The sequence below is a fragment of the Carassius gibelio genome, chromosome B22, assembly GCF_023724105.1.
Source record: "Carassius gibelio isolate Cgi1373 ecotype wild population from Czech Republic chromosome B22, carGib1.2-hapl.c, whole genome shotgun sequence".
NCBI lineage: Eukaryota > Metazoa > Chordata > Actinopteri > Cypriniformes > Cyprinidae > Carassius > Carassius gibelio.
The window spans coordinates 1,850,340-1,877,107 of record NC_068417.1 but is presented as its reverse complement, the minus strand read 5'-3'; the positions used below and the strand labels follow the sequence as shown (position 1 = coordinate 1,877,107).

The 26,768-nt window shown below is 38.2% G+C and overlaps 2 protein-coding genes and 1 long non-coding RNA gene across 3 annotated transcripts in view; 2 read left to right on the top strand and 1 right to left on the bottom strand.

Annotated features, from left to right (window-relative positions):
- The window catches only part of LOC127987560 (uncharacterized), a 1,055,570-nt gene that overhangs the window by 118,064 nt on the left and 910,738 nt on the right, over nt 1-26,768 (top strand). The window lies entirely within an intron of this gene.
- Nucleotides 1-26,768, bottom strand: part of LOC127987662 (uncharacterized) — a 124,927-nt gene that overhangs the window by 79,640 nt on the left and 18,519 nt on the right. The window lies entirely within an intron of this gene.
- Nucleotides 59-19,924, top strand: LOC127987582 (zinc finger protein 14). The gene is made up of 3 exons (XM_052589951.1): nt 59-205; nt 13,918-15,312; nt 19,452-19,924. The coding sequence occupies exons 2-3, from the start codon at nt 13,932-13,934 to the stop codon at nt 19,490-19,492; spliced, it is 1,422 nt and encodes a 473-aa protein (XP_052445911.1). The 5' UTR covers nt 59-205; nt 13,918-13,931; the 3' UTR covers nt 19,493-19,924.

The following is a 26,768-nucleotide window of genomic DNA, read 5'->3' as shown; positions in this document are numbered from 1 at the left end:
GATGGCAGCCCCCACCCGACTTCAACTTCCGGTCGAGTTCCTTGCCCCTTGATTAATTCTTAATTCTTATTGGAGACGCGAACCGTTTCAAACGATTCCGTTCGATTCGATGAACTGGTTCAACCGACTCACTGAGAAGAACCGGTTAAATCAAACGATTCGTTCATGAACCGGACACCAGCGTGCGCTTGCTGTGTCTTCTGAGGTGAGTCGAGCAGTTCAGATATATCGCTTGTTTACACATCCTTAAAAAAACTGGTTACACGGTTTGTTTAATCAACATCCTACGGGGTTCTTTCTACACTGTTTTCATCGGACAGAACACTATTTACGCGCCTGTTCTGGCGACAGGAAAGGAACATCACAGGGAACTAAAGTCATGCGGACACGAACCATTGTGTGTGTTTCTCTAAAGTTTGTGTTAATCTTTTATACTAATGAAGATGTGCGTGTTTCTTCGTGCTTTCATAGATATGAAAATATTCAGTTATATTCAGACAGAAATGGAGCGGAAAAAAAACTAAATGATTAGTTGCAGTTTGTTTTATCTATGTAATTAGTGAGTGAAAAACAACTCTCTCTCTATATATATATATACTACACACACAGAGAGAGAGAGTGATTGTTTTTCACTTACTAAGAGAGAGAGAGACGTTTTTAACATTTATTTTACTCTGCTCGGACTCTAATGGTGCTTTTTTAAAGTATATATATATATATATGTATATATATATATATATATATATATATATATATATATATATATATATATATATATATATATATATATATATATATAATTTTTTTTTTATTTTTTTTTTACCACAAACACCTACTATTACTATGCCAATATAACTGCCAAATAAGCAAACTAATGTCTGCACAAAAAGTTACAACTGTGCTTCCGAGTCCAGCATTTTTTGACAGAATCATAATTATATTTCTAAGTCTCAGAATTCCTATAAATGCCGGAATATTCTCATCAAGTGAAGACAGAGTTTATTGAAAGACGGAGAGAACATGAGAGATCCAGAACCCTGCAGAACCAAACACACTGAAGAACAAACAGGTTGCTGTTTAAGAGCACACTAAAGAAATTAAAAGATAAAATTAAATGTCATCCTCTTAATCCTAAATAACTCATATAAATCATATTTAATACATTCATTTCTAAGGATTCTTAATTGTTAATTTGAACAAAAGAAAATCGATCCTACAACATGATCAAAATTAGCAAAAATTGTGTTAAAATGATAAATAATGATACAGTGTTTTGAGAAACATTTATTTGTTCATCTTGAAATCTTTGTGGGCATACCAATTGCATAATGTTATAGTTTGCATGAATTTAATTAAATGCACCAAGTTGCTATTTTTGCTCAGTTTGGGCTTCTAAATAAATAATACATATATATTTAATCTAAAGCAGCGGTTCCCCACCCCGCTCTGCATATTTATTATGCATCTGTTATCACATAGGACTTTTGTTCTATTCGAATGTAAGTGTCCTGCAGTGGACATCAGGATATTGATTCCAATTCCATGTTACATACAAAGAGGATTAAAGTGTGCAAGTGTTGTACCCTTAAAAAGGGGAAAAGTAATGGGAGAAGGTTTGAGAAACACACATGACGCAGCTCTGGCCTTCACTCGTCTGTATTGAATGCTTTTGAACAATGTATACAAGAAAACATACATTTCAACATTTGTGCACTCATCAACCAGTCACGACATTTTTAATGCTCTCTAAATTATCTTTTTAACTTAATTACCATATAAAATGTTAATTGTTTTAAAGTTATCAAAATACATTTTAATACTCCTTTTTAAATGAGTTCTCAAGTAACACAAAAATGAATTGTACTTTTAACAGCATCCAGCAGTATTCAGTATCTCAGCATCACATGGATTCACCCTTGTAGTGATAAATACAAAATAACTTTACAGCAGAAATATGTGTACATGTATGTAGTAGTAACTAGCTTAAACACAAACGACACAGTACACACTCATATATGTCGAGACTCGGTCACGACGGAGCCACGAGGTCTCCAACTGCTAGCATAAAGTTACACATCTTTGCAGTTAGCACGAAACTCTTTAAATAACGCAAAAGTCTCTATTTTACCCATATAAAACCATAACACCATAACGAAATGCATTATAAACATATGTTATTATCTACATTGCTTTGTGATTGGTAAGTACCTTAAAAAGGGGAAAAGTAACGGGAGAATGTTTAAGAAACACACATGACGCAGCTCTCGCCTTCACTCGTCTGTTTTGAATGAGGAAGAGAAGCGCGCACATGCAATCCCCCTACAGAAGCCCTGAGGCATTACCAATATATCGACGAATAATCAACCAATAGAAGGATCAGAATTATCTACATTCCACTTCTCAATATTACTCGTCTAGTTTTTAACAGTGACAACCTTAATACAGTTTTTAACTTTGACAACCTTAAAATGTATTCTAATATAACCATTAATATAACAGACTATAGTAAACCTATTGTAAATTAGATGAGTTAGAAACACTTGTCACATACTCCCCCTCAAAATTGATGTTGTCCCCAACATCCGAATGTAACCTTTGACCTTTAGTGCAAAAAATAAAAAAAATTAAGTTTAAACCATACTCTATTAATCAGCACACAATGCACGATTATTTCAGATTAACACTTCTGCTACATCGTATCTTATATAGTGCAATATTACAGACTGGAACTCTTTTCATACATTCCTTCAAGCACAGGTAAGTACCCAATATCTTTTTAATGTCTTTGTTCCCTGTTTTGGTCTCTATTTCGTGTCCACTTAGGCACATGACTGCCGTGTTAACAGTTCTGTTTGTGCAACATGTTTAAGTAAATTACACTCCCCTTTTACAAAGGTCCACGAGTGTGGTGTGATTCACTGCAACAGTGTCATATGAATGTGAGTGTAGGGTGTAACCACAGTCCACCTTATGTTCAACAGTCCATTTGAATGTGTATTCTGTGCTGAACAGTCCATTTTGAGTGTAATGTGTATGCATTTACTCAGTTCAGTTTCTATCTTTCATGCGCTTAGTAACATAAGTATTGTAAGTGATGTGGCTGTGCAATGTATGTCCACGGAACCCTCCAATTTGGTTTTTGTAATGTCCTAATGTTTTGGCTGGTTGGTGATCCAAGCTTATCATACGTGAAAACTCTTGGCCGTCTGTGCTGTCATCTGGGCCGCTGAAGCATCTCACCACTTGAAACAAGCAAGGGGACAGCTTCCTCTTAAGCCATATCCTCAACAAAACTGTCCTCTCTCTCCAGTGAGGTTTCCATTTGGTTTGTCGTTACTTGTTCTCTATCTGGCTCAGGTGGCATGTTTTCCTTAGCCTGTGTGCATTCGAGCTCCGGTGGTGTACTACACACAGGGTTCATTGTCTCAGGTGAGCAAAGCTCAGATTGCTGCTGAAGTGACACTGGATAATACTCCTCTCCATCATCCTCTTCGTCTGACTGCTCTGCTTCCTCTATTTGCTCCACATTCCTTTTCCTTGCTCTTGGCTGCACTGTCGTTTCAAGGGGCAGGTGGTCACATGGGAGGAGAAGGTTACGATGTAAAACCCTTGATCTCCCTTTTCCTTTTTCAGGTCTGAGTTCATAAACGGAAATATCTGTATTCACTTGGCGCACAACTGTGTGGATAATATCCTCCCAATGGTTCCTCAGTTTTCCTGTGCCCCCACGAGGTGTCATGTTCCTGATTAAAACACGATCTCCAAGCTGTAATACTGAGCTTTTAGTTTTACTGTCATAATGTTTCTTACTTCTAATCGTAGCTTTGTGAGCATTCTCTCTTGTGATCTCATAGGCTTCTTCCATGCCCTCATTCCACTTTTCCATGTAGTGATGGTGATTACAGTTTCCTTGTTCTGAGGTCAAGTTGAATAACATGTCAACTGGCAACCGTGGGGAGCGTCCGTACAGTAAGTAAAAGGGGGAAAATCCTGTCACTTCACTGCGAGTACAATTGTATGCAAAGGTCAGTTTGTTTAGGGAGTTTTTCCAGTTATTTTTTTGTCTCTCTGTGAGTGTCTTTAACATTTGAAGTAGTGTTCGGTTAAACCGCTCTACCTGTCCATTCCCTTGGGGGTGGTAGGGAGTAGTTCTTGACCCAGCAACTCCACAGTACTTTTTCAGTTGTGTGAACAGTTGGTTTTCAAATTCACCACCTTGATCGTGGTGTATTCTTGTGGGGAAGCCAAATCTCAGTGTATAGTCATTAAATATTTTGTCTGCTGCTGTTTTTCCTGATTTTGAAGTTGTGGCGTATGCCTGGGCAAAACGTGTAAAGTGGTCAATGATTACAAGAATATATTCATAGCCACCTTTACACTTGTCAAGATGCAAGAAATCTACTGAGACAAGTTCGAATGGTTGAGTGGTGACAATGCTCGTCATCGAGGCTCTGGTCTCACGGCTTGGCTTCTTGTGTTTGAGACATGCACACTTCCTTGTGACATAGTCTTCTATATCTTTTTGCATATAGGGCCAGTAAAACCGGTCTCGGATCAGTGATGTAGTCCTGTCTACACCTTGGTGGCCCATTTCATCATGAAGTTCCTTTAACACAGTACTTTTATATTTTTCTGGAAGAACCAGTTGTTTTCTACTTGTTGTTTTCCTGTACAATACCCCGTTTTCATTCATGTCCAGTTTGTCCCACTCTCTAAGAAGGCTTGTAATCTGTAGGCTGAGCTGTCTTAGTTTGTGACCTGATGGTTTATCTCCTGTCAATTTGAACTGAACCACGTGTCCCACAGTGGGGTCATTCCTCAGGTCATTTTTTACTTGTCCTGATGTTAGTGGACGGAGTAATGTGTCTGTAGTTAGCGTTTCACATTCAGCTGAGATACCCATGGACCAAGATACGCTTGACTCATCCTGACTTTCCACTGCTTGTGTCGCTGCTCCAAATCACATCATACGACATTTCCTCTGAACACTCTTTCATAAACGTCTCCTCATCCAAAGACATTCTGGACAAACTATCTGCATCAATATTTTCTTTACCAGGGTGGTATTTTATTGTGAAATGGAAGTCGGCCAGCTCTGCTACCCAGCGGCAGCCTGTTGCATTCAGTCTAGCAGTGGACAGCACATAGGTGAGTGGATTATTGTCACTGTAGACAGTGAAGAATGGTGCATAGTATAAGTAGTCGCGAAATTTCTCTGTGATCGCCCACTTTAGGGCTAGAAACTCTAACTTGCCTGAGTGCAAATGATAATTCTTTTCTGCCACAGTCAAAGTACGGGACCCATAAGCAATCACACGTAGCTTTCCATTCTGTCTTTGATACAATAACGCCCCTAGCCCCTGATTGGAAGCGTCAGTATGGAGGATGAACGGCTGGGAATATTCTGGGAAACCTAGAACAGGGGGCTGAATAAGACATTCTATCAACCGTTCCAATATGGTTTGATGCACATCAGACCACTCAATTGCTGTGTTGGATGGAACTCCTCTACTGTTTCGTTTTGTTTGCCACTTTCTCTTTTTATTTTTCAGGGTCTCAATCTCAACAGGTGCTTTGAGCAGGTCATTCAAAGGGCTGGCAATACGTGAAAAATCCTTGATATACTGCCGGTAATAACTCAACAGTCCTAAAATTGCTCTCAACTCGCCAACAGTACCTGGTTGCTTATCTTTTAGGGCTCTTACCGCAGCAGTATCAGCAGGGTCCATTCTGTTTCCCTCAGCAGACACAATTCTCCCAAGGTACCGCACTTCTGTCTTAAACAGGTCACATTTTCTGGGTTTCAGTTTAATCCCATGCTCCCTCAGCCGTTGCAGCACCTTTCTGACGTCACTGACATGATCCTCAAACGTTCTGCTAAACACAAGAACATCGAGATATGGCACACAGATTTCATCCCTTAAGCCTTCTAAGCACTGTTCCATGCAACGTTGGAATGCTGCAGGTGCATTCATGAGTCCAAACGGGATCCGAACCTACTCATATAGGCCCCATGGGGTAACAAAAGCTGTTAAATGTCTACTTCCCTTTGCCATGAATCCCTGGTGGTATGCCTTACCCTGATCCAGCAGTGAAAAGAGGTTGTTTCCTCCAAGGGTGTCCATAATGTCCTGCACTCTGGGGATGGGATGGCGGTCTGGATGGGTTTTCTTGTTGAGCTCCCTGTAGTCAATGCATAAGCGCATAGTACCATCTTTTTTTCTGACACAAACAACTGGAGAGGAGTAGGAAGAGGTCGACTTTTCAACCCACCCTTGTGCTATCAAGTCCTGTAAATAGTCTTTCATCTCTCTATATAAAGGTTTTGGAACAGAGAGGTAAGTTCTTGACACTGGCTCACTGTCTTTTAGTGAAATATCCAATTGAAGATTCTCTGCACAGCCTATGTCATTATCAGACCTGGAGAATGACTCTGACTCTTCTTTTAACATCTGACTGACTGTCTGCCTCTGGTGTTCATTAAGGTGAGTCAAATCAACAGGAGGTTCCCATTGTTCTTCGGTAGGGGTACTTCCAATAGAATTTTGAGCCTGGACATGGTGAATGGATGCGGTTGGTAGGTTGTCTGTTTTAAATATGTTGGCAGGATACACTGACCCGGCTGACTGTACAGTTCCAATAACAGTCCTTCCTGACAGAATAATGTCATGACTTGTAGGGTTTTGCACAGTGACAATAATTTTTGGGGTCATCCCTGCCTTTACTGACACAAGCGTGTCACAAAACTCTAGTCCTTCAGGCCAACGTGGGTTATCATCAGGTTCAAAGATAAAAGTCTTATCCTCTCTGAAAACTGGGGCCTGTACTCGACACTCAATTTGGATGGAGGTACGTTTAGGCACACTGACTCTCTCATTGGCGGTTTTCACATTATAGTCACATGTCTGTCCTACACTCACAGCATTAATAAATATTTTGGCTTTGTTTTTCCTGAGATGAGGAAAAGCCATCCTTACTGCCATCACAAGGTTGTCTTTATCCACATGCTTCGTTTGACCTCGTAGATTATCTAGGACAAGACGCTCGATGAGCCAATAATAGGACATTGTTGTTGTTTGGCTTTTAACACTAACATGGGTATTCTCAGCTCATCGTCACCAGCAGTTAGTTTAAAGGACACTTCGAGCCATCCAACATACGGCATTTCTGTTCCATTGGCTGCTTCGATTTGCAAAGGGTCAAGAGGGTCAACTAGCTCTGATACGTCTCTGAGAGAAACATCAGGTAAATGGCTGTTTTTCCATACCTCATCAATAGCACAAACTTGGGAACCTGTATCCCAAAGTGCCTGGGTTTTCTGTTTGTGCAGGAAACACCAGATGACACACTTCTTTCCCACTAACTCACATACAGTAGGTATTTTCTCTGGACCCAGCTTTTCCTTGCACTTTACTTTATCTTGTGACTGAGTTGCCTGCTCTTGATAACTGAACATGCATATGGCTTACAAAGTCTTTTGTGTGTGGGCCAATGGTTTCCCTGACACTCTTTTGAACAGTATAGAGTGATTTTACAAACTGAACAACATTTTAATTCCCTACATCCTTTCTCTTCTTTACAGCCTGCACAAAAATTGGACTTATCGATATCACTGGTTGCTCCATGTCCCAAGGTGGCAACCTCTCTTAGTTTAAAGGGATTCTCCGAGCGGGCTCCACTGGTCTCTGTGCTTTACAACCTGCTCTGAAGTGTTCACTGCTTCCACATCTAAAGCAGTGCTGACAGTACTCCTCACCTGCTTGAGTACAGGAGAGACACCTTGGCTGAGGGCGTCGTGCTGGGTAAAACCTCTGTGGTGCAAACCTCTGCTGGAACTGGGCTGTCTCTCTCATCCGCCCAGGGCTGAATGCTGGTCGATATTCCTGCACTGCCGTTGGTGCCTGCTGGTGGTAAAATGGCATGTCATTTGAATCAGCATTATAAGGTGAGGATTGTGAGGGTGAAAACACTGGGTAAGGGTACAATTGCTGGTTCTCTGCTTGGTGAGAAGTGTGTGGCGGTGCAGTTGTGGGTCTTTGTATGGTTTCCCTGATTTGACAGATCTCAGTTTTCAAGTCTTTCAATAGCACCATGTCAGAGCGCATTTCTTTGATTTCTGCAAGCAGATCAGGGGGTAGTATAGCTGAACTTTGTGAGGTGGCGGTTTTCTTTTCCATCGGAACTTCACTTGACTGTACAGTATTCACATTAGTTACACGTGATGGGGCAGCATGTTTCTTTTTGTCCTGCCTCTCTTTTTCATTGGCACATGAAATGTTCAATTTCTCCAACAGCAGCTCATCTGATGTATCTGTCTGGAGGAGGTAGGGCTGTAGGTCACCTTTAATATTGTCACTCTGGAGGCCAGTTAGGACTGTATGCATAAACAGACTCTGGACTAATACTGGGTCATATTTTAGACTTGAATCAGCTTCCTGAGAAGCAAACAGGATTTTTTGTCTCAGATACATTGCCCTGAGCAGGAAGTTTTGAGGGGTCTCTTTACTATTTTGAACCTCAGAAGTGAGTCGTTTATATAACTCTGTTGCGCCTCTCTCCTGGTATTGACACCTGAGGATCCTACGAAGGGCAGGCTGTGTTAATTTGTCTTTCCCTTCAAGGTAACTTCGTAACTGCAGACCTGGTGTGATAGCACAGATTACAGCATCAATAATCTCTGACTCTGGATAGTCTTTGCTGAGCCCAGTTTCAATTTGTTTGGCCAGGCTAGAAAATGTTAGCTTATCTTTTTGCCTGGCTCACCTATCTGGCCAGATATCTTAAAATCTTTGCGCCACATGGAGCCATTAAGGGATGCTGAGGCCATATTTTTCTCTGGCTTGCTGGAACTGGCAGGAGGGGTTCGTGCTTGTTTTCATTAGGTCATACATTGCGTTCTCTTTTTCTTTCAACGAAAGCCTTAACGCCTCTACCTCTTTCTGTAGGTTTCCCTGTAACTCAATTTGGCTGGAGATTTCATATTCACTTCCGTCCGTTGCCGTATTGATTTTATCTATTATGTCGTGTACACTGAGAAGGTCTGACATACCCTCATCCTCTAGGTTGGCCAATTCTTCCCATTCAAGATACTTTATTACATGTGAAATCACTTGACTGCGAGTTTTACCAGTTACATGTTCTTTCCCTGGTCCTGAAATCTGCAGTGTATTGCATAATTTAATCAGCTGTTCAATAGTCAGTTTGTACAATGCTCCTTTAATCTCCAGTTGCAGTTTCTCCAATTCAGACTCCATTTTATCAGAGAGGACACAGACAGTTAAATGAAGGTTAATCTGACTTAATGGCTTTTTGCTACACCCTAGTGGTCAGTTTTGCTCACTTCAGGATACAAGATGCCAGATTTGTCTGAAGACCACTTCCACTGCCTCGCTGAACTCTTTTCTCGGATACCTGGGTTGTTTGAAGGGATGATCAATGCAAGGACTCCACTTACAGCTCAGGGGTGATCCTCAAGCCAAACATCCCAGCGGTGCCTCCAAAATGTTGTACCCTTAAAAAGGGGAAAAGTAACGGGAGAAGGTTTGAGAAACACACATGACGCAGCTCTCGCCTTCACTCGTCTGTATTGAATGCTTTTGAACAATGTATACAAGAAAACATACAATTCAACATTTGTGCACTCATCAACCAGTCACGACATTTTTAATGCTCTCTAAATTATCTTTTTAACTTAATTACCATATAAAATGTTAATTGTTTTAAAGTTATCAAAATACATTTTAATACTCCTTTTTAAAAGAGTTCTCAAGTAACACAAAAATGAATTGTACTTTTAACTGCATCCAGCAGTATTCAGTATCTCAGCATCACATGGATTCACCCTTGTAGTGATAATAAATACAAAATAACTTTACAGCAGAAATATGTGTACATGTATGTAGTAGTAGTAACTAGCTTAAACACAAACGACACAGTACACACTCATATATGTCGAGACTCGGTCACGACGGAGCCACAAGGTCTCCAACTGCTAGCATAAAGTTACACATCTTTGCAGTTAGCACGAAACTCTTTAAATAACGCAAAAGTCTCTATTTTACCCATATAAAACCATAACACCATAACGAAATGCATTATAAACATGTTATTATCTACATTGCTTTGTGATTGGTAAGTACCTTAAAAAGGGGAAAAGTAACGGGAGAATGTTTAAGAAACACACATGACGCAGCTCTCGCCTTCACTCGTCTGTTTTGAATGAGGAAGAGAAGCGCGCGCATGCAATCCCCCTACAGAAGCCCTGAGGCATTACCAATATATCAACGAATAATCAACCAATAGAAGGATCAGAATTATCTACATTCCACTTCTCAATATTACTCGTCTAGTTTTTAACAGTGACAACCTTAATACATTTTTTTAACTTTGACAACCTTAAAATGTATTCTAATATAACCATTAATATAACAGACTATAGTAAACCTATTGTAAATTAGATGAGTTAGAAACACTTGTCACACAAGAAGTGAATTTAAATAGTATTTATTTACAGAGGCATATCACATCTGTGTGTGAAGATGCTGCAGACTATTACTGAATTATTTCAAGCATTTTTCCCCTCCGTGACCAGTGTTTTTACAGAAGTGCAGCTTCTTTTTTTAAATTAATTTCTGTTGGCAGTAAGCACTTTGCACGCTGTTTATGAGTCTGGGTGCCCTGTGTTATTGGAGGAGTGCTCTGAGTGCCTCAAGTTGAAAAAAAAAAAGCAACTCTGAGTGGAAAGGCGCCTGACGTCATTCACGTTTTTTTTTCCATTGTCCAATCGAATGAATGGCAAGGCGGGCCTTCTGATGTGGTGACAAAAGTTTACCATTGTTTAGAAAGTCCAGAGACTGCAATGATGGAGGAGGAACTTTTGGTGTCTGTCGTGGGTCACCTGGAGCTGTATTTTTTATGGTTTCTGCTAATATGACAGTTTACTTCTTTGATTTACAGACTGTAAAATTATTGATATGGCTGTTGCTCCCACTTCCCTCCTTTGTTTCTTTGAATTGATGTTGTTTTGTTGAATTAAAGATAAAAAGAGTTAAGCACAAAAATAATTGAATAAATAACGGTGATATGATTTCTAAAGACATTTACAAAATTTCGATATAAATTACCAGTGTTTCCCCTAAATAGATTTATTTGTGGCGTTTGACTTCGTTGAATAGACATGAGCACTGAACGTTACAAAATCAAATCGTCACAGGTGCTTTATATAAGTTTATCTCTGAATGGAAAGGACTGTCTTCAGAAAATGTTGATTTTGATTTTATCTAATGAAGAAGAGTTCGTGAGCGGAGCTGCCATGATTACAGCCGTTACTAAAATTTTGAAATATATTTTACATTTTTAAATGTGAATTATTCCTGTGATCAAAGCTGAATTTTCAGCATCATTATTCCAGTTTTCAGTGTCACATGATCTAATATGCCGATTTGCTGATTATCAATATTTAAAACTTCTTGCTGAGCAGAAGAGAATTCTTTAAAGACATTAAAAATCTTACTGTTCAAAAACTGTGGCTGGTAGTGTATGCTTGCCTATAGTTTGAAGTTAAAGATATGAATATTACTTACGTGAGTCTGATGACGGTGATTTGACAGTGATTTCACATTTCTTGTTTGTATGAAGGCTAAACACAAATAAAAGGAGAATGTAAAAGACATCTGTTGTAGGCATTCTTGGCAGTTTTACAAGGCTTTTTATAACAGTGTTCTTATTGATATCGGAATTAAATATCAGCCAGAATTAAGAAATATATTGTGTGCTGATCACCTTTCTGATATTATTGATCTTCTCAGAAAAGGAAGAAGCAAACTCATTGCATTTGCTGTTGGAGAGCATTTCGCTGGGAATCTAACTTTTGCAACATTATAAGATGCAAAGAATAAACTATATCCTTCACTCTTTCTGCCATGCTGCTTGTCTGTGATGGGGCTGTGCATAGAAAATGTGAGCCTAGGAAGTGTTGACACATTTTACAGTGGGATGAAACAACGGCATAAACAGAAGTACAACCCCAAATCAGAAAAAGTTGGGACAGTATGGAAAATGCAAAAAAATAAAAAAAAGTGATTTCTAAATTTACTTGACTTGTATTTCATTTCAGACAATATGAACACAAAATATTTCATGTTTTGTCTGGTCAACTTCATGTCATTTGTAAATATGCATCCTTTCCTGTCATTCAGACCTGCAACACATTTAAAAAAAGTTGGGACAGTAAAGCATTTACCACTTTGTAATGTTGCCATTCCTTTTCACAACACTTAAAAGACGTTTAGGGACTGAAGGCACCAAGTGATGAAGGGTTTCAGGTGTAATTTTGTCCCATTCTTCCTGCAAATAAGTGTTAAGGTGGGGAACAGTACGGGGTCTTCTCTATTGGAGACAGGTTGGGACTGCAGGCAGGTCAGTCAAGTCCCCGTATCCTCTTCCTTCACAGCCAGGACTTTGTAATGTGTGCAGAATGTGGTCTTGCATTGTCTTGTTGAAATATGCATGGACGTCCCTGGAAAAGATGTCTTCTTGAAGGCAGCATATTATGCTCCAAAATCTCTATGTACTTTTCAGCATTAATGGTGCCTTCACAGAAGTGCAAGTTACCTTTGCCAAGGGCACTGACACAACCCCATACCATGACCGATCCTGGCTTTGGGACTTGTTGCTGGTAACAGTCTAGATGATCCTTTTCTTCTTTGGTCCAGAGCACACGGCGTCCATATCTCCCAAAAAATACCTGAAATACTGATTCATCTGACCACAGTACACGTTTCCACTGTGTGATGGTCCATCCCAGATGCCTCCGAGCCCAGAGAAGTCGACGGCGCTTCTGGTTATCATAGGGCTTCCTTTTGACACGGTACAGTTTTAACTGGCATTTGTGGATGTAACTACATATTGTGGTACTTGACAAAGGTTTGCCAAAGTAGTCCTGAGCCCATGTGGTGATATCGCTTCTAGATGAATGAGGATTCTTGATGCAGTGCCGCCTGAGGGATCGGAGATCACGGTTGTTCAGCTTAGGCTTGCGCCCTTGTCCTTTACGCACTGAAATTCCTCCAGATTCCTTGAATCTTTTAATTATGTTATGCACTGTTGAATGTGAAATATCCAAATCTCTTCCTATCTTTCTTTGAGGAACATTGTTTTTAAACATTTCAATAATTTTCTCACGTATTTGTTGGCAAACTGACGATCCTCGGACCATCTTTGCTCCTAAAGGATTAGACCTTTCTTGGATGCTGCTTTTGTACCAAATCATAATTACAATCACCTGTTGACATCACCTGTTTCAAATCACATCATTATTTAACCATTTTATCTCATTACTAGCCCTAAATTTTTCCGGCCTTGACCCTTACGCACAGAGATTTTGTGGAATATTTTTATTAATAAGATTTTACTCAATCAAGTATAATCAAGATGAATCTAGTCGCATATATGCATATGTGTCTTATTCCATTATAATCATATAGCCTTTGTGTGGAAGGAATGTGTCTATGTCTGCAAAAAACATCCTGACCACCACAGATAGGAAACATCTGGAAAAACATGCAATGGGCCTCTTTTCTTTACCATAGCAAGTCCCTAGGGAGGTATCAAAATTGCAAGCATAAGGAAAAGTCTGACTATTTGGAAACGCCCTGTATAGTATATTATATATATATACTATATAATGAGATGCTACCTTGCATTCGGGAGATCTTCTCACAAAGAGAAGCTCACAAAGCTTTGTTTCTCTCTGAAATAAAGTCTATCTTCTGGAAACAAAACCCAGAGATTGCTCAGACACAGGGCAGATAAAAAAAAACAATACATTTGCTCCAGATTCTTTGAATCTTTGGATGATATTATGCACTGTAGATCATGATAACATCAAACTCTTTTTTTCTATCAAATTTATTACAGCTGTAGAATTGAAAATGCACAAGAGGACCCACACTGGAGGGAAACCTTACATGTGTTCACACTGCGATAGGAGATTTGTTCATAGAGCAACTCTGAAAACACATGAGAGGACCCACACTGGAGAGAAACCATACAAGTGTTCATATTGTGACAAGAGATTAATTTGTTCAGGACAACTGAAAACACATGAGAGGACCCACACTGGAGAGAAACTATACAAGTGTTCACACTGTGACAAGAGATTCATTCAGACAGCAACTCTGAAAACACATGAGAGGACCCACACTGGAGAGAAACCATACAAGTGTTCACACTGTGACAAGAGATTCATTCAGACAGCAACTCTGAAAACACATGAGAGGACCCACACGGGAGAGAAACCATACAAGTGTTCATACTGTGACAAGACATTCATTTGTTTAGGACAACTGAAAACACATGAGAGGACCCACACTGTAGAGAAACCATACAAGTGTTCACACGGTGACAAGAGATTTGTTCAGAGAGCAAATCTGAAAACACATGAGAGGACTCACACCGGAGAGAAACCTTACAAGTGTTCACACTGTGACAAGACATTCAATTGTTCAGGACATCTGAAAACACACCAGAGGATCCACACTGGAGAGAAACCTTACAAGTGTTCACACTGTGACAAGAGATTCGTTCAGACAGCAAATCTGAAAACACATGAGAGGACTCACACCGGAGAGAAACCTTACAAGTGTTCACACTGTGACAAGAGATACCGTTTATCAGCACATCTGAAAACGCATGAGAGGACCCACACTGGAGAGAAACCATTCACATGTGATCTGTGTGGGAAGAGTTTCACACAATCAACAAACCATAAGTTGCACATGCACATCCACACTGGAGAGAAACCGTTTACATGTGATCTGTGTGGGAAGAGTTTCATAATAAAACGCAGCCTTAAAGAGCACATGAACATCCACTCTGGGGAAAAACCGTACACATGTGATCAGTGTGGCAAAGGATTTGTAAGGTCTTCGGACCTAAAGATTCACCTGACACTTCATACAAAGAAGAAACGTCTGTATTCATGTTCTTTGTGTGGAAAGAGTTTTCCACTGCTGAAAAGTTTAAAAACACATCAGAAAAGACATACTGCCAAAAAAGCTTATATGTGCTTTGAGTGTGAGAAGACTTTTTTTACAGATGAGCATTTGAAAATGCACCAGAGAACTCACACTGGAGAGAAACCTTACATGTGTTCACACTGCGACAAGAGATTCAGTTCTTCATCAAATCTGAAAAAACATGAAAGGACTCATACTGGAGAGAAACCATACACATGTGATCAATGTGGGAAGAGCTACACTGAATTATCTTCTCTACAGAGACATAAAAAATCATCCACAGCCCGAAATCATAGTAAGTAGAGTTAATATTCAACTTAATGCTTTACTTTTGACTCGTCGGTCTGTATTCTGTTCCCGCTGAAAAGCAGGCAATGGTTTCTAATTACAAAGGCAAATGTATCTATTTACACCATGTTTTTGCAGTGTTGAGTTTTGTAGCCAATGACAGACATGTTTGTTAAAAGCACTGACCAATCAGAGGGGTTTAATGTAAGTTAGTCAAAATATACTCAGAGAAAATCTATTATTTCAAGGGGAAAATAAGTTGATTTAAAATTTCATGGCATCAACACATCTCAAAAAAGTTGGGACAAGGCCATGTTTACCACTGTTTGGCATCCCCTCTTCTTTTTATAACAGTCTGCAAACGTCTGGTGACTGAGGAGACAAGTTGCTCAAGTTTAGGAATAGGAATGTTGTCCCATTCTTGTCTAATACAGACTTCTAGTTGCTCTGCTGTCTTGTCGCATCTTCATCTGTATGATGCACCAAATGTTTTCTATAGCCGCGTTTCCACCGCAGGAACTTTACCCAGGAACTAGGGACTTTGGCCTGGTACTTGGTGTGTTTCCACCGCAGGAACCAGGAACTAAATAAAGTTCTGGGTAAAAAAATGCCCCTCAGAAAGTCCCTGCTGGTGAGGTGGTACTTTTTCAAAGTTCCGGAACTTTCGGGGGCGGGACTTTGGCACTAATCATTCTGATTGGTTGAGTTCACCCAGCATTGGTTGAGTTCAACCACCATTTATTCGGATCAACATTTTCAAAATATTACTGTTATTGTGTCATGAAATGTAATTTTAAAAGTATTTCAGTCGAGAATGTAGTTGTTTAAAACTCAAATCTGTTGTTTATTTATAAAGACAGCACCTATTTAAAAATGTGTTTCACCGGTCTCTGAGACGGTGAGCTCCACTTGATCAGCAGGAGATCAGTGATCATCTATCCGCTGAGAAGCAGCCTCAACTCAGCTAGACCTTCTGATATGTGCCACTGGCTCTGATGTCTCTTTAGTGGTTAAGCATAAAATATAATTCAGCTGCGGGGTAAATTTAACAGGTTTTCTTTGGTCTGTATTCAATTTATCTATATGTTAAAATGAAAATAAAAAAGGCAAATTTATATATTATTTCGTTTCATTGTAATGGCTGCATATACACATATCCCTGAACTAAGTACATTTCTGCAGTTGTTATTATGCTTAAATGAAAACAAAAGGAGGCAGTGGTATTTGATATCCTATTTCATTTTATTGTAAATATACAGTAAGGAAAATTGCAGTAGCCAAGACGAGGTGACTGAAGTTATCAAGTACGCTGCTGCGTCATCGCGGACATCAAACTCCCCAGTCGAATGCACAAAGTCTGAACTAACTACCGATGATGTACGTCCAAAATCAGAATACTTTTTTATTTATTTATTTTTTTCAGTGGTACTTTGTATTGAGAAACGCGCGCAGACCTACGTCACCAGTCATTTGCCTAATCTTCCCGGTACTTTACACCGCGGTGAGACACATGACTCGATGACTTGATCATTAAGACATTACCTCCACCTACGCAGTTTTAGTTTATTATTTCATCATTTCATTAAAGAAATAATTTCATATTTTCATAGTAATAATAATAAAATTAAGAAAATAAATGATTAATGTTATAGTTCACCCTGCCAAAAATGACAATTCGGTCACCATTTTCTCACATGGTCAAAAAGAGCATAATCAAACAAAATATTTCTTGCTGAACCTACTTTTTATAATGCCTGATGCTTTACACAACAACGACTTTAAATGATCTTTTGTGAGTAATTTCTCCAAATTTGATGGTGATGATGATGTCACACACCGTTCGGTCTGATCTTGATGATGATGTCACACACCGGTCGGTCTGATGGTGATGATGATGATGTCACACACCGGTCGGTCTGAAGGTGATGATGATGATGTCACCCACCGGTCGGTCTGATGGTGGTGATGATGATGTCACCCACCGGTCGGTCTGAAGGTGATGATGATGATGTCACACACCGGTCGGTCTGAAGGTGATGATGATGATGTCACCCACCGGTCGGTCTGATGGTGATGATGATGATGTCACACACCGGTCGGTCTGATGGTGGTGATGATGATGATGTCACACACCGGTCGGTCTGATGGTGATGATGATGATGTCACACACCGGTCGTTCTGATGGTGGTGATGATGATGTCACACACCGGTCGGTCTGATGGTGATGATGATGATGTCACACACCGGTCGGTCTGATGGTGATGGTGATGATGATGTCACACACCGGTCGGTCTGATGGTGATGATGATGTCACACACCGGTCGGTCTGATGGTGATGGTGGTGATGATGTCACACACACCGGTCGGTCTGATGGTGATGATGATGTCACACACACCGGTCGGTCTGATGGTGATGATGATGATGTCACACACCGGTCGTTTTGATGGTGATGATGATGATGTCACACACCGGTCGGTCTGATGGTGGTGATGATGTCACACACCGGTCGGTCTGATGGTGATGATGATGATGTCACACACCGGTCGTTTTGATGGTGATGATGATGATGTCACACACCGGTCGGTCTGATGGTGGTGATGATGATATCACACACCGGTCGGTCTGATGGTGGTGATGATGATATCACACACCGGTCGGTCTGATGGTGATGATGATGATGTCACACACCGGTCGGTCTGATGGTGATGATGATGATGATGTCACACACACCGGTCGGTCTGATGGTGATGATGATGATGTCACACACACCGATCGGTCTGATGGTGATGATGTCACACACACCGGTCGGTCTGATGGTGATGATGATGATGTCACACACCGGTCGGTCTGATCGTGATGATGATGTCACACACACCGGTCGGTCTGATGGTGATGATGATGATGTCACACACACCGGTCGGTCTGATGGTGATGATGATGATGATGTCACACACCGATCGGTCTGATGGTGATGATGATGATGATGTCACACACCGATCGGTCTGATGGTGATGGTGATGATGTCACACACCGGTCGGTCTGATGGTGATGGTGATGATGTCACACACCGGTTGGTCTGATGGTGATGATGATGATGTCACACACACCGGTCGGTCTGATGGTGATGATGATGATGATGTCACACACACCGGTCGGTCTGATGGTGATGATGATGATGTCACACACACCGGTCGGTCTGATGGTGATGATGATGATGTCACCCACACCGGTCGGTCTGATGGTGATGATGATTTCACACACCGGTCGGTCTGATGGTGATGATGATGATGTCACACACACCGGTCGGTCTGATGGTGATGATGATGATGTCACACACACCGGTCGGTCTGATGGTGATGATGATGATGTCACACACACCGGTCGGTCTGATGGTGATGATGATGATGTCACCCACACCGGTCGGTCTGATGGTGATGATGATTTCACACACCGGTCAGTCTGATGGTGATGATCCTCTTCAAGTCGAACAAACCTAATAATTCAATGAACCATTCATAAAGAACCCTTTACTTCACTCCTGAATGAATCAGCAATTTATACAAACCAAATGAATGAATAAATGACTCGATGACTTAATCATTAAGACATTACCTCCACCTACGCAGTTTTAGTTTATTATTTCATCATTTCATTAAAGAAATAATTTCATATTTCCATAGTAATAATAATAAAATTAAGAAAATAAATGATTAATGTTATAGTTCACCCTGCCAAAAATGACAATTCGGTCACCATTTTTTCACATGGTCCAAAAGAGCATAATCAAACAAAATATTTCTTGCTGAACCTACTTTTTATAATGCCTGATGCTTTACATAACAACGACTTTAAATGATCTTTTGTGAGTAATTTCTCCAAATTTGATGTGCGGTTCATTCAATTAATTAATCACCACATCATGTAATTAATTAGATTAAAAAAAATAAAAAATTACCAGCCCTAGAATAAATCTGAGTTTGTGTCTGAAAGCCACAATGAGTGATGGCACACTGAACTCAAAATGGAATTTGAAGTGAAACAGCTTAATTGTTTACTTTTATTGTTTGCAGTGCCAAAACTAATGATTGATTAGTAGTTGGCTAGTGAAGATAATACAGTAACATATAGTAATTGTTTTTTTTCAGATATGTGTACAAGAAAGAAAAGTCCAAAGTTGTCACGGTAAATAAAGTTCAAGACTTCAAGACTTTTCAAGAGATTCAGATCAACTCATAGATAGTTCCTTCCCAAAAGAACATCATCTAATTGTTTTATTCTTGTTTCTCAATTTGCTTCATAATATAATCTCTCATTATGCTTTATAATTTCAAGTTAGATTTTTTTTTTTTTACTCCATTTATGAAAAAGTGGACTTTTTAGTCGTGTGGACAACAAAGTGACCTGAAGAAGAGTCCATCTTAGTTTTAGGAAATACATTGATCTGGTGTTTGTGTTTAATTGTTAATCTTATAATCTTATAAATGCTCGACCATTTGTGATGCACTTGGTTTGGTTGTAAATCAATAATTTTCTCACAAATTTTCAAATAATCATGTATTAAATAATCATGTATTTTATCAACGTTTATTGACCATTTGTAATGTCTAATGATGCTACTTGCGACAATAGTTTAATCAGTATTATTATTAATTTAATAATTTTGGGTTTATCCGTAAGCCATTACCTGATAGGATTGCTTTTTAGACTTTTTTTTATGTTTTAAATGTTTTGATTGATAAAATCTTACTGCCTGACACAGATGAGACCCAGGTCTGATTGTGATGGTGCAGAAAAGTTGTACATTTACTTATACATTTCAAATATGCACATGAGTAATCATAACGGAAGCTGAGAAATTAAGTTTTAGTGAATATAATCAAGACACTTGAAAAATACTTTACGGTTACATTTTATATATATATATATATATATATATATATATATATATATATATATATATATATATATATAACAATGTATTGTTTGATCGATTTCACCTCCTTGAGCCATTAATATGTACCATAAATTACCAGTAAAACTGATTTAAAAAAATAGTTACCAGAAAATGTATTTGACACATGATTTTTTCCTGACACAGTTTAACTCTTAAGTTCTTGTCATATTTTATTACAATTTTCCTAGACTGTAGCGAGTAAACTGTGATAATATGAGAAATGCTAAAGGTGTCTGAATAAATTTAGGTTTGACTGTATGTTGGCATATAACACTTTAACATTTTAATACATTTTTAAAAATGATATTAAATGAAAATGTAAGAACTTTTATTTTTGGCAAAGTTCTGCACAACAGAAGTATATAAAGATAAAACATGGACAAATACGATATTCCTTAATAATGTTTAAATAAATAATTATAAAGAATAATATTATTGGTGTTGATATAATTTTATATTTCTGTCATAATTTCAATTTAAATCAAACTTTTATTTCGACTGGTTGTAGCGGACCTTTGATTTGCAGAATGGATTTTACAATGGATTTTCTTCAATAAAACTAGGAAATGTTTAAGTTTTCTCTCAGCCCTGCTAATGTTCATGATTATGTAGACATTTAAAACACTATTAGCATCATACAAACTTCAGTGTGTAGTAAATAAAACGGCACCATTCAGAGACATGCAGAAACAAGCAGATTATTTATATAGCAGTCTCTTTGTGCATTAATACTCAGACAGATATCTGCTTTTGCTTTATCCATACATCAGATATTTAGCATACATGTTTAGAGATGTATGAGCATCCATGCATGCACGATTTGTGACATCTTCGTTATACTGTAAATTCCATTTTCACGACTACAGATTATTTAATTTTCTTCGACTTGATAAACGTGATGATAATGAACTATATACTATCATGTAGTTTTATCTCCTACAAGTCTGTTAAATGATTGACACAGATTTTAAACTGAGGGTTTTGTTATCTTGTTTTTTGTTATCTCAACTTTAGTACTATTGCCTACATTTTCGTTCCTGTTGAGATTAATTATTTTATACATAAAAATGATCAAAATTTGAGTAGAAATTGCCTGGTTTCACTGTTACACCAGGGTTCACTTTTATATCCTTTCTTTTCACATTTCTCTGTTTTTTACTGTCAGATTCAGATCAGTTTCTCCCCAAACAACATCATCTTAATATTTTCTTGTATATTATAGTGCTTCATAATCCATGTCATTATGCTTTATGATTTTGTTTTACTTTTTGATTTGTTTAACTCTTTAGTTTAATAACTTTCTTATATATATATATATATATATATATATATATATATATATATATATATATATATATATATATATAAAAAGTGTACTTTTTTGGTAAATGTATAATGTAGCTTTGCAACAGTGCATTTGTTTGCTTCTCTTCTCTTTTAAAGTTGTGTATTAAATCATGTATTAAACTCATTTTATCACACACTTTTATCGTCCAGTTTTATTGTCTAGTCTACTTTATGAAACTGATGATAATATTGGGTACTTCTGAAAGTCATGAGCTACTATGCTTGCTGTTTTAGCTTGATTTTTGTAAATGTTACAGATGTTCTGTCCTTGCGACTTTGAGCACCATTTGGCGTGTTTTGCAAAATTCCAATCTTTTTAATTAGCAAGTTAAGTAATAACACTAAGGACTTTTAATTCACAATTGGGTAAATGTGGTAAACAAATATGCACAACATATTTATACATTTTGCATTTGTGTGAAAGCATATAACATATTTTAAGGATAAGTTATAATTAACATCTCTTGGGGCAAAAAAAAAAAAAAAACTGTTTTGATAAGCCCTTATTCTCGCATCACTGTCATTACGTCACCACTAGTATCCTTCCTTGTTCCTTCTGAGGTGAGTCCAGCAGTTATAATATTTCGCTCATTTAAAGGCATAGTTCACTTTCAAATAAAAATTTGGTATGTTTCAGCTTACCTCAAGGGCATCCAAGATGTAGGTGTCTTTGTTTCTGCAGTCGTTCCCATTTTTATATTTTTAGGTCAAACCGTTCTTGTCTGTGACTCATATAATGCAGGTCTATGGTCACCACCTCAAAGAGCATGCACAGAGGAGTCCAAATTAAACAATTCCCCATCGTAAGTACATATTGATGACCTAAGACACCAAACGAGCAGTATTTATATCATTTTTACCTCTTGTACACAACCACGTCCAAGTGGACACTTTTTTTATTTGCTATTCAAAAAATTAAAAACTTAATAACTACAGCTTTTATTATCTGCTTTTGATTTTTTTGATGATTCTGCTAGATTTCTTGTAACATCTAAAAGCCACAATCTATTAGTCTATAATTGATTTTTGGGCAAGACAGTTATGGAAAAGTTAAAAACTTCAGTCTCCCCCCAAAGGCGTCCATATCTGCTTTACATAAGTAAAGCACACTCGATTTTCTGATGATTTTCGGTCTGGAGAGGTCGATACTATACTTGCTGAAAGTCTGCAGATTTGAGTTGACAAATTCCATAGAAAATCACAAAGTATTTGATGGTCACATGGACTCTGATTTTTTTAGCTTCAGACATTGATTTTATCCAGTCGGAGGATATCAAACATGTTTGATATTTTCAGCTGATTTTAGAAAACAGGCACAGTTTCACCGACAGGACTTAGGGTAGCACTTTATTTTACAGTCCTGTTACCCATGTATATACTATGTACTTATTATAGTAATTACAATAACTATGTAATAACTAGGTACTAACCCTGAACCTACCCCTAAACCTAACCCTACCACATGTAGTTACCTTGTATTACCAGAACTTTCTTAGATAAATACACTGTAAGTACACTATAAGTACATGTTAGTACACCTTTATTTTTAGGAGTCAATGGTGTTGGAGAAGGAAACGAGGAAAGAGAACAGACAGGTGGTGACTTCAGAATCATATTGAGATTTGCAGAGGAGATGGGAATAGAGTCCGGTGAAGTTAGTAAATGTTTTAAAAAATAATTTTACTTTACGATGAAAGTTACTGAGGACCAGAAGCGGTTTAGTTACCCACATTCTTAAGTAACTTCACTTTCACTTCACAATAATTATAATAATCATTAATAATTAAAATATAATAAATGCTAGCATGGAGAGAACATACAAACTCCACACAGATGTGTGTTTTTTGTTATTCACAATAAACTACAGAACACACACACACACACACACACACAAACTGAATCTAATAGAGAATCACGCTTTGGTTCCTATTTTAGAATGACTTTAGTCTAGTTACAGCGAATTTAGATTTTATTATAAATAATAAAAATACATATAATGTATATGTTTTTTTTAAGTGGGGCTTGGTTTTTCACATGACACACAAATGGTGATTTATTATAATGGTTTCTTATGGAAGTAAAATAATGACATATGTCTTTGAAACAAAAAAGCATGCTGAATAGCACTAACTGAAAAATAATGCATTGCATTAACAGTACTTGCATTTTAATGCCTTGTATTTCCAAGGATTGCATTTTAGGTCCTGAAATTGAACATAGTTGTTCGTTTAAGCTGTGAATATTTCAATTAAAAATATTTCACACACCTTTTCATAATTAAAAAATCAATAATATTCACGTTCCAGAATTCACTTACAATCGGTGTAAAAATACGATGTATAATATTCGACAGGCAAATGTCGGTCCATTTTATTTCACTTTCCAAATTCACTTCCACAAATTCAGTGGTTAAAATTCGGCAGATAATTCGCCCTTTCACATCCGGGAGCTGCAGGAATAGCAATAGAGCACAGAGGCATGATCTCCATCTGCTGTCAGTCGCTCACCAGCAGGTGGCGCAAGCGGCTTCTGATGAAGACCAAAGCAACAGGTGGATTAAGTAATACAGTTACAAAAACTGATCTGCATAAATTGAGCAAGCGCTAAGCAGAAGTTTTGATTATCAGGGCATGTGGAAAAGCTGATTGTGTGAATGTGAATGTCCATAAAGGAGATTATAATGGGATTTTACCCAACGCTGAAGTACAGAACTAACATTACTTCTGAGGAAGACATATATTGCTTTTGGTTGTTTAGTTTCCGTAACTTTGTGTCATGGTTTGAGCGTCGCTGTGCTGTAATACTGGGGGATCCACTGACGTCACACTCCAGGATTCCCCAATGACGAGTAAGGGGCCTTTCACATATCGCGCTTAAAAACGCATGGAAAACGCTAGGCACACGGCTTTCTCCGTCTTTCCAAAGCGCTCGGGCAGTTGCGCTCATGAGGCGTCTGCCATTGCTAAGCATCCATGACCTGCTCTCTCCATGAAGACGCAAAAATTTCAGCAAAGGATAAATGGATTTGCAGCACTAAAAATCGCTTGCAGTAGCTCTGCTACTAAATTTATTTCAAAATGCCAATCCATATACAACTATGATCAGCTGTTCCTTCATCTTGGCTGAGTTTTCAACTTTGTTATGGGAAAGGATAAAGCCGACTGGTTAGTTCTTGTCACATGACCCGTGGTGCGCCTACGGTGTTCTGAAAAGTTTAGATGTTTCTAACTCGATACGGTGCGGATGCACCTGGAAAAAAACATCTCAACTTTTCAGAATACCGCAAGCGCACCCGGGTCATGTAGCTTCCTCACCTTTTCCGTAACAAAGTTCAGCTAAGCCAAGATGAAGGAACAGCTGATCATAGCTGTATATGGATTGCCATTTTTAAATTAATTTAGTAGCAGAGCAACTACAAGCAGTTTTTAGTGCTGCAAATCCGTTTATCCATTGCTGAAATTTCCGCGTCTTCAGTGTCTTGGAGAGAGCAGGGACCCAAGGGACCATCTGACAATTCCACCAACTGGGTTAAAAGGTCCAATGTGTTTTAATATAAATTTTAAATAACGTACTGTCAAATTCTAAATCTTGTATTTCTCATAGTGATTATCTACAGGTGAGATTTTGCCAATACCTCCCTTCATATATTTACAGTATACAATTATTTACATATTAAAGATCCCTGGAAAGGGTTTTTCATGTTCCAACAGTTGTTGTACATTGCTAGATACAAGACTGGCTTACTAATTTTTTCTTAAACAATATTTGTGTAGTGTCCATACAAAGAGAAATAATATTGACCATATATATTTAGTCAGTTTGAGTAAATTATTAATTTAGTGTAAGCTGATTAATTTGAATTTAATATTGTACTACGTTTCATTTTGAGGTAAATTTGCAGATGGTCCCTAAAGCAGCTTAGGCGAATAGAATAATATCAAAAATAAAACTTCTGTGCTTGGTTTTCTTTTTAAGAAAAAAAAAATGATTTGGTGAAACTTTTTGGTTTGTGGGGCTCATTTCTGGGCTCATCTGCTGAAATGTACATAATATACAGTAATATATTGTATTAATTAGATGCCGAATTTAATATCTTGAGGCAATAAAAGACATTAATTTTTTAACGTTAAAGTTTAACACAGAGTTTTTCTTATTAAGTGACTTGCGTTAATATCCTCATCTGTCTGTATATAAGTTGCTTCATCAGTAAGATGTGAGTTTAAGTCGCCTCGGATAAAAGCGTCTGCTAAGTGAATAAATGTAGGCTTAATGTAATCGCTGTTAGTGCGCTAAGCCACGTAATCAGTTTTCTTTTCTTTAACAGATTTCTGAGTGAAACCGCGTGAAACCTTGAGCGTTCGTTCATATTTTACATCTGCTTAACTGTCTATATAGTTTGCATAATCATCAATAAATGTAATATGAGGTCTTATATCACAGTATTAATTGATTGAGAAGCGTTACTCGTCATTGGGGAATCCAGGATTGTGATGTCAGGGGATCCCCAGTATTACAGCACAGCGACGCTCAAACCATGACACAAAGTTACGGAAACTAAACAACCAAAAGCAATATATGTCTTCCTTAGATGTAATGTTAGTTCTGTACTTCAGCGTTGGGTAAAATCCCATAATATCCTTTATGGCAGAGAATGCTGCTTAATAGGCTACGGGTAACAGCCTTTATACAGTCTATGGTAAAGGCAAAGATGTTGAAATAAACATTCACATTCACACAATCAGCTTTTCCACATGCCCCGATAATCAAAACTTCTACTTAGCGTCTGCTCCATTTTTGCAGATCAGTTTTTGTAACTGTATTACTTAATCCACCTGTTGCTTTGGTCTTCATCAGAAGCCGCTTGCGCCACCTGCTGGTGAGTGACTGACAGCAGATGGAGATCATGCCTCTGTGCTCTACTGCTATTCCTGCAGCTCCCGGATGTGAAAGGGCCAATTATCTGCCGAATTTTAACCACTGAATTTGTGGAAGCGAATTTGGAAAGTGAAATAAAATGGACCGAAATTTGCCTGTCGAATATTATACATCGTATTTTTAAACCGATTGAATATTTTGGAAGTGAATTCTGGAACGTGAATATGATTTATTGATTTTTTAATTATGAAAAGGTGTGTGAAATATTTTTAATTGAAATATTCAC